This window comes from Giraffa tippelskirchi, chromosome 6 (genome assembly GCF_054371585.1).
Source record: "Giraffa tippelskirchi isolate mGirTip1 chromosome 6, T2T-mGirTip1v1.2.pri, whole genome shotgun sequence".
NCBI classification, from domain to species: domain Eukaryota; kingdom Metazoa; phylum Chordata; class Mammalia; order Artiodactyla; family Giraffidae; genus Giraffa; species Giraffa tippelskirchi.
The window spans coordinates 124,737,901-124,753,762 of NC_137280.1; the positions used below are offsets into that span (position 1 = coordinate 124,737,901).

The 15,862-nt window shown below is 33.8% G+C and overlaps 1 protein-coding gene across 10 annotated transcripts in view; it reads left to right on the plus strand.

Annotated features, from left to right (window-relative positions):
* ANKHD1 (ankyrin repeat and KH domain containing 1) overlaps nucleotides 1-15,862 on the plus strand; it is a 109,330-nt gene that overhangs the window by 43,324 nt on the left and 50,144 nt on the right. For 5 of the 10 annotated variants that reach the window (XR_014056922.1, XM_081501004.1, XM_081501005.1 and 2 more), the window contains exons 9-11: nucleotides 232-423; nucleotides 3,525-3,634; nucleotides 15,369-15,425. Coding sequence is in view for 9 of the 10 variants with exons in the window: in XM_081501004.1 (XP_081357130.1) it covers nucleotides 232-423; nucleotides 3,525-3,634; nucleotides 15,369-15,425 (359 nt within the window). In the remaining variant the exon portion in view is untranslated. Of the gene's footprint in view, nucleotides 1-231; nucleotides 424-3,524; nucleotides 3,635-15,368; nucleotides 15,471-15,862 lie in introns of those variants that run through there. The other 5 variants (XM_081501011.1, XM_081501012.1, XM_081501006.1 and 2 more) reach the window with 3 other exon arrangements.

The following is a 15,862-nucleotide window of genomic DNA, read 5'->3' on the forward strand; positions in this document are numbered from 1 at the left end:
AATAATTCTTCTCCTTTAATTAAAAAAATCAATGTCCTTTGAATTTTTGTGTCAGTATCCCTGAAGTTTATTACAACTAAGATATTGTTTGCATTGATGATAAAATAAATTTTCAACACCCTGGGTGGAACACCAGAAACAGAAAAAATAAGAGATAATTATCAGAAATCAGAACACTTTATTGTAAGTCTTTTGTAACTATAGTTTTATCTATTTTTATGCTTTCCCCAGGAGCAAATATAAATGCTCAGACAGAAGAAACCCAAGAAACTGCTCTGACGTTGGCTTGCTGTGGAGGTTTTTCTGAAGTTGCAGACTTCCTGATTAAGGCAGGGGCTGACATAGAACTCGGCTGCTCCACACCTCTGATGGAGGCTTCTCAGGAGGGACACCTGGAGTTGGTTAAATACTTACTGGCTGCTGGTATGTGGCTTTAAAATGCCTTTTAGAGAAAGAATTTTATATTGCTTTTCGTAACTTTAACAATTAACTCTATTTTTTTCATTTCTACAAAGGTTGAAAGACAACTCCACAATTTAACTCTCAACTTAGGCTTTTAAATCTCCAAAAATGTCTTTAAAAAAAAAAGTTTTATGAAGTAGTTAATGTTTGCTTAGTGATTGTAAGACTTCCCATTGACCTTCTCTTTCCATCGAATGATTTGTGGTTTCTGAAGGGGAGAAATTAGTTCCTTCTACAGTGAAAGTGCTGCACTCGATATGCCAGCAAATCTGGATAACTCAGCAGTGGCCACAGGACTGGAAAAGGTCAGTTTTCATTCCAATCCCAAAGAAAGGCAATGCCAAAGAATGCTCAAACTACCACACAATTGCACTCATCTCACATGCTAGTAAAGTAATGCTCAAAATTCTCCAAACCAGGCTTCAGCAATACGTGAATTGTGAACTTCCAGATGTTCAAGCTGGTTTTAGAAAAGGCAGAGGAACCAGAGATCAAATTGCCAACATCTGCTGGATCATCGAAAAAGCAAGAGAGTTCCAGAAAAACATCTATTTCTGCTTTATAGACTATGCCAAAGCCTTTGACTGTGTGGATCACAATAAACTGTGGAAAATTCTGAAAGAGATGGGAATATCAGACCATCTGACCTGTCTCTTGAGAAACCTGTATGCAGGTCAGGAAGCAACAGTTAGAACTGGACATGGAACAACAGACTGGTTCCAAATAGGAAAAGGAGTACATCAAGGCTGTATATTGTCACCCTACTTATTTAACTTATATGCAGAGTACATCATGAGAAACGCTGGGCTGGAGGAAGCACAAGCTGGAATCAAGATTGCTGGGAGAAATATCAATAACCTCAGATATGCAGATGACAGCACCCTTACGGTAGAAAGTGAAGAACAACTAAAGAGCTTCTTGATGAAAGTGAAAGAGGAGAGTGAAAAAGTTGGCTTAAAGCTCAACGTTCAGAAAACTAAGATCATGGCATCCGGTCCCATCACTTCATGGGAAATAGATGGGGAAACAGTAGAAACAGTGTCAGACTTTATTTTTTGGGGGCTCCAAAATCACTGCAGATGGTGATTGCAGCCATGAAATTTAAAGACGCTTACTCCTTGGAAGGAAGGTTATGACCAACCTAGGTAACATATTTAAAAGCAGAGACATTACCTTGCCAACAAAGGTCCATCTAGTCAAGGCTATGGTTTTTCCAGTGGTCATGTATGGATGTGAGAATTGGACAGTGAAGAAAGCTGAGCGCCGAAGAATTGATGCTTTTGAACTGTGATGTTGGAGAAGACTCTTGAGAGTCCCTTGGACTGCAAGGAGATCCAACCAGTCCATCCTAAAGGAGATCAGTCCTGGGTGTTCATTGGAAGGACTGATGTTGAAGCTGAAACTCCAATACTTTGGCCTCCTCATGCGAAGAGTTGACTCATTGGAAAAGACCCTAATGCTGGGAAGGATTGGGGGCAGGAGGAGAAGGGGACGACAGAGCATGAGATGGTTGGATGGCATCACCGACTCGATGGACATGGGTTTGGGTAGACTCCGGGAATCGGTGATGGACAGGGAGGCCTGGCGTGCTGCGATTCATGGGGTCGCAAAAAGTCGGACACGACTGAGCGACTGAACTGAACTGAACAGTCTTTCAGTAAGAGAATATAGGGATGACATAGAGATTATAATTTGATAACCTCTATAACATTTGATAATGTCATTTCTTAACATTTCTCACTTCTCAAAAAAAAAAGAACGAATGAAAAAGTGGAAATTTTTTTTTTGGCAGAAATATTTGGTCTTTATAGAAAATAATTTGTGCTTTATATATTGTGAAGCAGTAGTAAGAAATCAGTGTTTTTACATATAGTTTTATATAGAGCAAGCTAAGAATATATCAAAAAATCGATCCAGGCAGATGTAAGCCTTTATATTTCCTTTGAAAGTAGTATAGATTTTTTTAATCCATGTCTAATACATTGTTTAAAACTTGATGTATAAGGAAATTAATGTATAAAGGGAAATGAAATATTAGCAAAACTTTTTTGATCCTTTTTGGGCTTTCACTGTTAATTTGGTTATAACCAGGATCAATTTTTCCTTTGAATTATTATTAAAATAATTTATTAATCCAGATCATTAATGGTTTGAACGATTGTTTAGATTTTGAACCATTGCACAAACCAACCATACAAAGCTGACCTCTTCCTTGGCTCAAAAATTATTATTTGCTGTAGATAGTATATGTATGTATATTATTCAGTTACTGTTCTCTCATTATTTTCTGTAATTGTCTGTATCCTATTCAAGAGTCTTTCTTCACCAGTGTTCATTCTTCCCACATCCCTCTAAGTAGTCATGGTATTGTTAAGGGACTTTTAAAAAAAGGAATAAATAATGTTAACTAAGAAATTACTGGATACCAGACATTCTGCTCAGCTCGTGTGTTATCTCTATTAATTACCATTGGCCATTGGTCTATTAAGAAATATTACACACATCTTATAGATATAGAAACTAATGTACAATCATGTTACATAGCTTCTCTAAGCAAATCAAGCTAATAAGTGACAGGGCCAATATTCAAACTTAGAGCTCCTGACACTGTCTTTTCTATCATGTCACCATTAATTCTCACATTTAGCTACTTTTGCTAATTTGAAGTGGGTAGTTTCTGAAACTGTCTCGTGGCTTGAGAATCACTTTTTATGTAATCATAAAAAGTATTCATAAAATTGTCTCAGAAGAAACTAAAACTACTGCCAGTATGATTTCTGAAAACTGATATTTTTTGTTTTAGCAGCTCTTTTATTTCTTAGAGTATATCTTACTGGGGATATTTAGACAGACTATTATAGTTTTTAGTTGTTTGGTATAGTTTCTTTCTTTATGGCTAAAAGCATTTTTTCAAAGCATATTTAAAGGAAAATTAGGATTCTTAAAATATATTCTGATGTTTTCATATTTAGAGTTTATGAGTTTCACCAAATTATAAAATTAAATTATCTAATATAATTTTAAAATTCACAGAATAAATGTGTAATTTTTTTGCTTGCCAGGTGCTAATGTTCATGCTACAACAGCAACAGGAGACACGGCTTTAACCTACGCTTGTGAAAATGGACACACGGATGTTGCCGATGTTTTACTTCAAGCAGGGGCCGATTTAGTAAGAGATTTTTAATTTCACATATTTTTGTATGAATGTTAATTGATTTATTTTTAACATTTAGAAAACACTAGTAAAGCAGATCAATAGTTTGCATGCTTTATATAAAATAACTTGAAAATCTGGCTACTTCTTCTTAGTTGTTGCATTTATTAAATGTATTTGAAAATAACTTTTAAAAGGGCATACTGTTTTTTTCCTAGGTAAAACCATTTATTCCTTTCTTCCTCTCACCCCAGTCCCATTTAATATTCCTGAACCTTTTTAACTGCCCTTTATGAGATATATAAATGCAATGATATGTTTACAGAATAGAATAACCTTTCAAATCACTTTGAGTGATTTTCTTATGTTTTTCTAATTAATTAGACATTTAAAATAAAGCTACTGTCATCTTCCTAAAAACATTATTACAGCATTTCATTCTTTTTCTATTCTTTTAATATTTTCTATTTTGGCTTTTTAAAGTTTCAAATTAGATGGCAGGTTCATAAGTGTAATAATCCTTACAACTATGGGAAATTGTAAAATAATATCCACTTGAAGGTTTATGCTTCTTGCTGAAATGTTTGCTTTTTGTGAGAGTATTTTAAACTGCTTTCTGGAGTTTCTTCCACAATTCCCTTATGTATTTCTTAAAAATCTATGTGAGGCACACATAGTTATACATGTTGTAGACAATCAACTTTACTAATTTCCCTTATATAGAGAAAACTTTCTAAGTATTGTCTTTTAATCCATTTCTTGTAACAGCAGTTCCCCCCAAAATCCCTCAGAACATTCTTGGAAAATAATTACTAACTAAAATAAGTATACAGTGTAATTATGCTATTTGTTTATCATGATTTCTACTACTACTAAATATGGTAATGATAACACTAGCATTCATTCTCATTAATGAGGTTCTGCCAGTTAGAATTTCTAAGAGGTGTAATTTTTTTGTTTGAAAATTATGACAGGTATGTTAAATAGATCTTAATCTTCTGCCTTCTTTAAAAGTTGCTTTGGGTCATCTATAAAAATTAAGAATTGAAGTATTTGATCACTTGAAATAAATAAGGTAGAGCATAAAAGCTTAGATACTATAAGCACATTTAATACTCTTATCCTCTGAATTCTTATAAAATTCATTGTTCTTCCATTTTTCCATAGCAAAATCACTTCCTTAACTTGTTTGCTAGGAGTTCTAAAAATACTAAATAGGAAAAGAAAAATTACCTGTTAAATGCAGTATCAAGTATAGCAAAACTTACTGATTTTGACAGTTAAAAATTTGTTATCAAGTATTTTTAAATATTTTATAGTCTTCTATAATTAGGTCAGTTGCTTATGATTAAAGTTCCTTAGAAGAATTTCATTAAACAAGCAGATAGATTTTCATTTGTCATACTGTTTTACATTTAAGATATAAGTTTAAAAAATGGCTTAGATAAATATTTATCTTAAGTACAGAGGTAATGCTGTTATTCTAACACAATTGTTTTCTGTTTTGTAAACCATCTTTGTATTCATATTTATATGTAATTATAATTAAATTATAATTTCCAGCTATGTGTTCTATCATAATCTTTTCCTTATTGCTACATATTCTCTATGTTTATAACTTGTGCATAATAGTCCATCAAGTTGATGAGCCATCATCATTCACTTATTATTGAAGTTTTACTTTTTATATTTCACTGTTGTAAATTATTAGATCTAATAATTTCATGTGCATAACTTTTTCCTTTTTTCTACTTTTGAATTCTTTCATATATAATTTTCCATTAAAAAAAAACGTATTTCTGTTTCCTGCTTTTCCTCTCTGGGGAGAGATATTTCAATTTTAATATTATTTTCCTGATTGTAAAAAGCAGTTCTTGTTCTTTATAGAAAATGTGGTAAGTATGGAAAAGTATAGTAAGTTTGATATTTAAAACCTGTAAATAATTTCAGGATTTACTATAAGCCAGAGGTGGGCAATGAACGACCTACTGAAAATCAAAAAGTGAATAAAGCAGGCAGATCAGTCCTTGAATCCTGAGGAAAAAATGGCTGATAATTCTTGCTAACTGAACCTAAAAAGGCAGCATCTTTCTTGTCCTTCGTTCTTTTCTGTCATCTCCTAGTATCTGTTTAGGACTGTGGATTGGAATTGGAAAAACTGTTGACTCCCATTGCATGGAGTAGAGATGTTTAACATTTCTGGATCCCATAGATGTGTTCTTGATGTCTAGGTTTGGTAGTTCTTTAAGTTAAATAGTTTTTTTGAGAATCTTCATTTTGAGGGTAACTATTTTTACGTTCAGTTTTAAATAAGAACTCACAAGTCAATCTTTGAAACACAATCTGGACTAACCTCATGTTTTCTTAGATTTTTAGAGCTTAACTTTTGCCACAATTCAAGGCTTTGTTATTATATGTTTTTTAAAGGAACTTCAAAGCTGTTGTTTCTCATTCTTTAAAATATTCTGTACCAGAATCAGGATGTTAGTTATAGTTTTATAAAAATGCAACAATTTGAATTCCTTTTATTGTTTTCTGAGATGAAACTGAGAGTGTTTAAGGCTTTTCATTCTACTGTGTAGGAGGTATACTTTAGAACGTAGTTTTAAAGGAAATCTAGACAGTTTCTTATTTAATGCTTTTTAAAAAATCTTAGAACTGATGGTATACTTGAGCATTTTCAGGTAGATCCTCAAAATATGTGCATGTTCTCATTTGAATTCTTATTTATTTGAGATTTCATTTTTTCTTGTTTTAAAAATATTTAAAATGAAAAAGTATTTATAGATATTTTTAGTAAAAAAAAAAAAGCCACTGAATGTCCATCATATTTAGAAGATTATGAATTGATATGTAACTTGTCTAACTTTGTAATAATTACATAAATGTCAATAGTCCATTATTAAAAACCTTTGAATGAGATTAGTAGTCTTAAATAAGCCATTTAAAATGTTCCTTTTAGAAATCAAAAATTAAATGAAATAAAAACTGTCCATTAAGTACAGAGTTTTTTGAAAATTCTCCCTATTAACATGCAGAATCATTTAACTACTCAATAAGCAGAGAGCCTTGAACAAATCACTTAATCCATATATTCCTGCTGTTTGCACCTCTTGTTACCACTGTAATGGGAATCATTGTATATTGAAAGATAGTATTCCTTTATGTGCTTACTTGCTCAGCACAGCATCTTTTATTGGGCCCAAATTTGTTTTTAGTATTTGATAAAATGACAGGTATAATATGATGTAAATCCATTGTAAGAAAGTGTTTATTAAAAAACATTAGCATTCTGTAGTATACTTAAAAATTTAAAAGGAATTTTTTAAAAAAGAGGAGACACCTGCCTTTGAAAAATGATCTTGTTTCTCTGAAAAGAAATATACTATCAGTGTCCTTACAAATTTGTTACTCAATTACTTGGCCAAAAATAACCAATAAATACCATTTCAAAACGGAAGTTGAAGGACTTCCCTGGCAGTCCTGTGGTTAAGACCACGCTTCCACTGCAGGGGGCATACACGGACAGGTTTCATTCCTGATTGGGGAACTAAGGTCCCGCAGCTGTGCTGCCAAAAAATAAAAAGTAAAAATAAAATTAACATCTACAATATTAGAAAAACAAAAACTGAAGTTGATTCAGTTCCATAGTCTTTGAGTCACTGTCCTGGTGTCCTGTATAATTATTACTCTAGGCCTTTCTCCCTATTTACTGGTTTTTAGACCAGAAGACCGAGTTTTAATGTTTCATTCTTGTTCTTATCTTGATAGCTTACTTCAGCTAAGGCACTTATATGGCTTGATTTCTTTTACCACAGTCCTTTAGCTCCCTGTTCACTATTACTTTTATGTTCAAGATGGAGAATTTGCATGAACTATTCAACAGTATAATTTGGATTGTGAAACACTACTCTGCTTCTTTCTCTTTTTTGGCTTGCTTGCTTTTAATCTTGACTTACTTTGTTATCTTTGTTTTCCTGGCTTCCATGACCAACCATTTTATTGTTATAGAGTTGATCCATGTCTACGAAAGATAACTGCATCAGGTCAGAGTTTACAAAGGCCCTAATGATAGCATGTTTAGGTGGCAACACTATGTTGGTTAACATGTCAGCATTGTTTTGTTTTTCTGTTTTTAAGTGAGAGATAAATATATATATATTTATATATATATAGAAGTTTTTGTTGTGTTTTATTTAAAAAATTTTTTTATTCCAAGTTTATTAAGATATATTTGACAACAACATTGTATAAATTTAACTTGGGATTATCATAATAAATTACTGAATATATATCCTCTCATGTACTGTGTGTGCTAAGTCACTTCAATTGTGTCCAGCTCTTTGCGACCCTATGGACTATAGCACACCAGGTTTCTCTGTCCATGGGATTCTCAGGCTAGAATACTACAGTGGGTTGCCATGCCCACCTCCATCTCATGTAGACACAAAGTTAAAGAAATAGAAAAAAAATTTATTTCTTGTCACGAGATCTATTAGGATTTGCTCTCTTAACAGCTTTCATATATAACATATAGTGTGAATTATATTTACCATGTTGTGTAATACATTCCCAGTACTTACTTATAAGTTGAAGTCTGTACAGAGTTACATTGATTTGGTGGTGTTTGTGTTTTTCAAACCATTTGTGGAGATGGTGGAATCTGTTTTCATCATGGCATGTTAATCTCAACACTAAAACTTTGATACATTTGTTAACATAAAAGAAATACTTGTCATCTACAGAATTTCCTTCATGCAACAAAGCTAAGGTTGGAAAGGGAGAGTGATATATAAATTAGTATTTCTTCCATGTCTCCAGCTCCTTGGCCTTTCATTTTAGAAGAGGAACTCAAGTAGTATTTCCCATAATAAACAACTGACATAGATATTAGAGAAGGTAAATACATTCTAGTTGTATTCATATAAAGATTTTTTATGATCTATTTTAGCATGTTTAGGCCTTCACTGCTATTTGAAAGTAAATCAACTAAAAGGTAGAAGTACCTGCAGCAAGCATCCTGTAATCCTATATCTGAATGGAGGGCTAATGAGGGACAAAGGCTACACTTAGATTAAAAGAACTCTACATTAAAGATGCTACTAAACAATAGATAAGACATAAATTTTCATTATAGCCATCAAACCACTGATGTTTAAGTAAATAGTTGCCTCAATAATTTCATCTGTAAAATGAAATCTAGTATTATTTTCTGGACTGTTTTATCCAAGTCATGTAAATATTCTTTCTTTGGTTCTGCTGAATGTGCTAGCAAATCACTGAGACTCCCTAGGCTTTTTTTTTTTTCTTCCTCTTCTCCCACCTTTCCTTTTTCTTATGAGGAGTTTGGACCAGAAGATCTTTAGTGATATGTGTTAAGAAATCTAATTTTATGTTTTTTAAAGAACAAGTTGTTTGGAGGTATTGAATGGACTAGATGAGTGCTTAGCACAAGAATGTGTAAAGTGCTATGGGATTCTTGAAGAAAATGAAATTTTAGTTGTGATTCATCATTAATAGCAATGATGTGTTACACAAATGATTCTATCTCTTGAAATCTTTGAATATATTAAATATATTAAATTACTTAATTTTGGATGGTATTTATAGTTAATAATTAGCAGACTTAGCTTATTATAAAATATTTTAATAGATAAAAGTTAACCAATCCCTAGAAAATACAGTAACTTGGCAAGGCCGCCACAGTAAAGATTATTTGGCAATACAATGCTAAATCATTATGTCTTCCACCCTATCTTTTTACTATCAATATTTTTTCCTATTTAAATACTGTCAAAGAAGTAGGAAGAGTTTCCTTGACATGAATTTTTAAGTAAATTGTTTCCTTAAGAATAAAATCTCTCCAGTTATCTTTGGAAATGTTCAGTTAAGAATTTATTCTTCTTTTCCTTCAGTTAAATTTTATTTCAAGTAGCAGAATAAACTTTTGTTACATCCTCTTCTCATCTTATATGGCTTCAAACTTCTCAAAATTTCTTTAAGACTGTTTTTTCAGCTTTGGCTTTCAAGTATACACAGATAATATTCAATGACTAGGAATTTAGAAATACTGTTTTGCTTCAAGATGTTCACCATCTTGAAAGTAAGGGTGGAAGACAAGTTTTTCCAGGGACAAGATAGGACATGGTTTCTTTCTTTATGTTCATAATCTGCTGTAGATGCAGTATCAAAGAAACTAAGTAGAACCAACCTAAAGAAGTGTAGTAGGTACACAACATTGCTAATTCTTCATCTTTGCCATGTTGAGTAATAGTTTGTCCTATGCAAATCAGTTGTAGTTTTTCTTATTTTTTAAATAGGTAATGCCTTTACATCATTCAAAATTCGTAAAGTTTTAAAGTGTCCTATGGGCACCCAGTTTTCCTCTCTATTGGCAGTCAGTGTTGCTCTTTCCTTCTATTCTTCTGGAGATATTTTATATAAATATGATGAAAAGTCACATATTGAAAGAAATACATACTCTAATTAATGCTTAGTGCTTTGTATAATTCCTTACTTAAATAGAATTTTGGTTTTTACTATACTAATTTTCTCTGTAGAGTTGATCATAGCTTTTAAGGTTTATTATTTTTAACATTGGAATAAAAATTGAAGCACTTCTGCACTGAGTAAATTGGACCCCTTGAATATATTGTAGTGATCTGTCACTGATTTTCCTCCCTAACCATAGAAAGTAACCTCTCTGACCTCTGTTGGCTTTTCTTAGACTGTATTCTACCAGTCAAATGAACTTTGGGGGAGGTTTTCCTAGAATAGTTGAACTAGTGGAAACTGGGTATTTTGAATTTGGATATATTGGCACCCTCTGGTTCTTACTTCTGGAAATTAAGATTTGATATGGACTTATCTTAAAAGACAAAAATTTTGAAAGATCACTTTGTTATCTATATTAAATCTTACGAAATAGAAATCTTCATAAGATTTTTTTTTTAACTTAAGCAGTATGTTGTGTGTCTTTCCATATGTTTCTGCACACCCAAGCATGTATATATTCTGTGTTTGTGGGCTGTATCTCTTTTTTATATGAATAGATTTGTTATCACATATACTGTTCTGAGGAGGCCTTACAAATAGCTGTGAAAAGAAGGGATGCAAAAAGCAAAGGAGAAAAGGAAAGATATACCCATTTGAATGCAGAGTTCCAAAGAATAGCAAGAAGAGACAAGAAAGCATTCCTCAGCAATCAATGAAAAGAAATAGAGGAAAACAATAGAATGGGAAAGACTAGAGATCTCTTCAAGAAAATTAGAGATACCAAGGGAACATTTCATGCAAAGATGGGCTCAATAAAGGACAGAAATGGTAGGGACCTAACAGAAGCAGAAGATATTAAGAAGAGGTGGCAAGAATACACAGAAGAACTATACAAAAACGATCTTCACGACCCAGATAATCACAGTGGTGTGATCACTCACCTAGAGCCAGACATCCTGGAATGTGAAGTCAAGTGGGCCTTAGGAAGCATCACTATGAACAAAGCTAGTGGAGGTGATGGAATTCCAGTTGAGCTTATTCAAATCCTGAAAGATGATGCTGTGAAAGTGCTGCACTCAATATGCCAGCAAATCTGGAAAACTCAGCAGTGGCCACAGGACTGGAAAAGGTCAGTTTTCATTCCAATCCCAAAGAAAGGCAATGCCAAAGAATGTTCAAACTACCACACAATTACACTCATCTCACACGCTAGTAAAAGTAATGCTCAAAATTCTCCAGGCCAGTCTTCAGCAATACGTGAACCGTGAACTTCCAGATGTTTAAGCTGGTTTTAGAAAAGGCAGAGGAACCAGAGATCAAATTGCCAACATCCGCTGGATCATCAAAAAAGCAAGAGAGAGAGCCAGAAAAATATCTATTTCTGCTTTATAGACTATGCCAAAGCCTTTGACTGTGTGGATCACAACAAACTGTGGAAAATTCTTCAAGAGATGGGAATACCAGACCACCTGACCTGCCTCTTGAGAAACCTGTATGCAGGTCAGGAAGCAACAGTTAGAACTGGACATGGAACAACAGACTGGTTCCAAATAGGAAAAGGAGTACGTCAAGGCTATATATTGTCACCCTACTTATTTAACTTATATGCAGGGTATATCATGAGAAACGCTGGTCTGGAAGAAGCACAAGCTGGAATCAAGATTGTTGGGACAAATATCAATAACCTCAGATTTGCAGATGATACCACATTTATGGCAGAAAGTGAAGAACTAAAGAGCCTCTTGATGAAAGTGAAGAGGAGAGTGAAGAAGTTGGCTTAAAGCTCAACATTCAGAAAACTAAGATCATGGCATCCGGTCCCATCACTTCATGGGAAATAGATGGGGAAACAGTGGAAACAGTGGCTGACTTTATTTTTCTGGGCTCCAAAATCACTGCAGATGGTGATTACAGCCATGAAATTAAAAGACGCTTACTCCTTGGAAGGAAAGTTACGACCAACCTAGACAGTATATTAAAAAGCAGAGACATTACTTTGCCAACAAAGGTCCATCTAGTCAAGGCTATGGTTTTTCCAGTGGCCATGTATGGATGTGAGAGTTGGAGTATAAAGAAAGCTGAGCACCGAAGAATTGATGCTTTTGTACTGTGGTGTTGGAGAAGACTCTTGAGAGTCCCTTGGACTGCAAGGAGATCCAGCCAGTCCATCCTAAAGGAGATCAGTCCTGGGTGTTCACTGGAAGGACTGATGTTGAAGCTGAAACTCCAATACTTTGGCCACGTCATGCGAAGAGCTGACTCATTTGAAAAGACCCTGATGCTGGGAAAGATTGAGGGCAGGAGAAGAAGGGGACGACAGAGGATGAGATGGTTGAATGGCATCACTGACTCATTGGACATGAGTTTGGGTGGACTCTGGGAGTTGGTGATGGACAGGGAGGCCTGGCATGCTGTGGTTCATGGGGTTGCAGAGTCTGACACGACTGAGCGACTGAACTGAACTGAACTCATACTGTTCTGAAACTTTTTTCTTTTTAATATAATATTCTTTCTATCAATCCCTAAGATTTCTCACTCTTTTTCACAGGTTTCCTGTGTTCTGTGTAATTGATTAACCACTTATTTATTCATAAAAATTTGCATTATTATAATTTTTGAATATTACAAATGGTGCTACACCAAATATTGTTATGCACATTTATATATCTTTGCTACTTTTGTGAGTTTATCTATAGGGATAAATTCCTAGAAGTGAAATTGGTGGTTATCAGAGGGTCCACATCTAGAAATTTGATAGCTGCTGCTAAATTGTTCAAAAATGCTGAACTAGTCTACACTTCTATTAGCAATCGAGGTCTCCTGATTCTTAATTCTCATTAAAATGAGTTAGACTTCTTCTGTCTTCCTTCCTTTTTTTATAATTTATTTTTCTAATCTCTGATTATAATCCCCATGTTTCTTTTATCTTAAAATATCACAATGTTCCAAGTAGCCCTGTTAGCTGCTCACTAATTGCTCCCAAAGCTTTGGTGAACAATATAAAACACAGATATAAAGTTACTTCCTGGAGAAGTATTCAGACATGATGTACAAATGCAAATTTTGAAATATTTTGTTACTTTCTTTTTAAAAAACTATTTTTAAAAAATCTAATATTTAGGCAATATTTATTAACTCCATTCTGAAGAGGGGATTGTGTCTTATATCTCATAGAATTTTCATGAGTGATTTTATTTTCACATTGTTATGATTTTTCAACATTTATGTTCTGTTTTATGACCCTGTTTCTCAAAGTTGTTTAATTGTATATTTAGGTGGATTCAGTGTTTACTAGTCTTTCATATTATATAGATTCTGAATTCTGATTTCCTGAACTTAACTCAAGTTTTGGCTGGCTGATATTGGTATTCTGTTTTGAATTTACTCTCCTCCACCAAAAAAAGTTTACAGGTGTTTGCATTTTTAAGACTACTGTTTGTTTTATTTATAAATGAATGTGCGTGCATGCATGCTTTGTCACTAAGTTGTGTCTAACTCTTTGTGACCCCATGGATTATTGCCCACCAGGCTCCTCTGTCCATGGAATTTCCCAGGCAAGAATACTAGAGTGGGTTGCCATTTCCTTCTCCAGGGAATCTTCCCAATCCAGGGTTCAAACTCACGTCTCCTGTGTCTCCTGCATTGGCATGTGGATTCTTTACCACTGAGCCACCATGTAGCCATATATAGAATTATTGAATCACTGGTTTTTTTCTCTCAAAATTCTAAGCCCTCTGTTCTATTATCTTCTGGTACTAAATATTGCAAAAGCCTGCTAGAATATCCCCTACTGTATGTAAGCAACTTCTTTTCTACCTGGATTATCATAAGATTCTTTCATTATATTAAACCTTAATGATTTCCCCTGGATGTATCTTGGTGTGTATTATTTTATAATAGTTTTTCCTGGAAAACCGTGAATGCTTTCTATTGAAGATTTTAGTTCATCCTCTTTCCTTTCTCTTCCTTATCATCCTTCTCCAGTTTTCTTCTAGTACAACCTTGAACATTTCTTTTTCTATTCTTTTTTCTCCTGGGACATTTATTATCCATACATTGAATCTCCCTTAATTATATTATCTGTATGTCTGATTCTTTTCACTTCTTTTTTTTTTCTCTGTATTCTTTCTTGATAGGGATCATCCATCAGGGCCCTATTTTTTCTGTAAAGTTGTTGCTGCTTCTAATGTGGTTTTCATGCTTTCCTCATTACTTAGTATCTTCTGCTCTTCCAACTCACTTTTAAATTCCTCTTGCTGTTATGTCACTTTGTTCCACTATTTCAAGTATTTGTATTCCCTTTAATTTTTTGAAAGTATAAGAGAATATTTGGCTTAAATTTTCTTTCTGTTTTTATAGGAACTTCTTAATATGTTCTGTGTTGGATACTTTGTGCTTATCTATTCATATTTGAATGGGACTTGTTTTTGTTGAAACTCATATGGGGATGAGAAAGGAAGAACAAGTGAGCTTTAACAGTCAACTTCTTCATATCATATAGTTGTCTCAGAATATTTTCTCACTAAATCTTTGCCATAGGAGCATGCACCTTCTTAGGTAAGCACATCTTCCAGGGTAGGAGGTAGGAGTGACTTAGAGTGACGATTTCTCTAGGCCACGTTTCTTTTATTTGGAGATATAGTTGACTGTGGTCAATGATTGCAGTGCTCCTTGCTGTTTCTTCAGCTGTCTTCCTGTCTTATCTGCAAGAACTTTCTCCCTGTCTGGAGTCTAGGTCTAGAGAAAATACAGATATTCCATCTCTCAGGTTCTTTCAAGTCTCCTTTTTTAGTTGAAGTGTAAGCACTAACTGCATTTATAATGGGAGGAGGAGGTACTACAGAACTATTTAATCATACAATATTTTCCCTACTTTTTCTCTCAGTTTCTGATATTCACAGATCTTTCTATTTAATTATTTTCCTTTGTTAGATATTAAGATACTGCTGTTTTTTCCTGTAGTTTCAGTTATATTTGGAGACAAAGGCATGAGTTCAAAACATTTAGCAAAATTATGTCTGCATATTTTAAGGTTTATGTTGAAATTATGTTGGTAGAGACCATATTATCATGCTCTTAAAGAAATCATGCTCTGTTCATGAGATTACGGTCTCTATAGATGGGAATCTTTTTAGTTGAAGATCCTGAGTTAACAAAGCCCAGCACCTGAAGTACCAGTCACAAGGTCTTCATGGCCAAATGTGATTTTCATTTTTGGAATAAGATCCGTGAGTTCTTCTTTTTCCTTTCACAGGACAAGCAGGAGGACATGAAGACTATTTTGGAGGGCATAGATCCGGCCAAGCATCAGGTGAGGGTGGCCTTTGATGCTTGTAAGCTACTACATAAAGAATAGATGATGTAGGTAACCAGAACTTTGAATATCTGAATTCCAGCCAAGAAGTTCCAGGACCTTGCTGGGTGACAAAGGAAATACTCTTCAATTGAAAAAGATTATGAAGTTCCAACAAAAAGAGATTTATATTACTAGTAGTTTGCTTCCTCAGTATTCTTTTATGTGGTATTCCTAAAAAACCTCTTAGGTGAAAATGATTTTCCTATTCAGATAGTTCTTTTGCATTCTCCTTTATTGAAAGAATTAAGATACCCCTCAGTCATAAAGCCCTTTGTATTCAGCTTTGCACAATGAAGGTCTGAAACTCAGATTTAGAGTGATACAGTGGATTATTTTTTATATAATCCTCAAACAACAACAACAAAAAATAGTGACACATTTACTAGCTGATG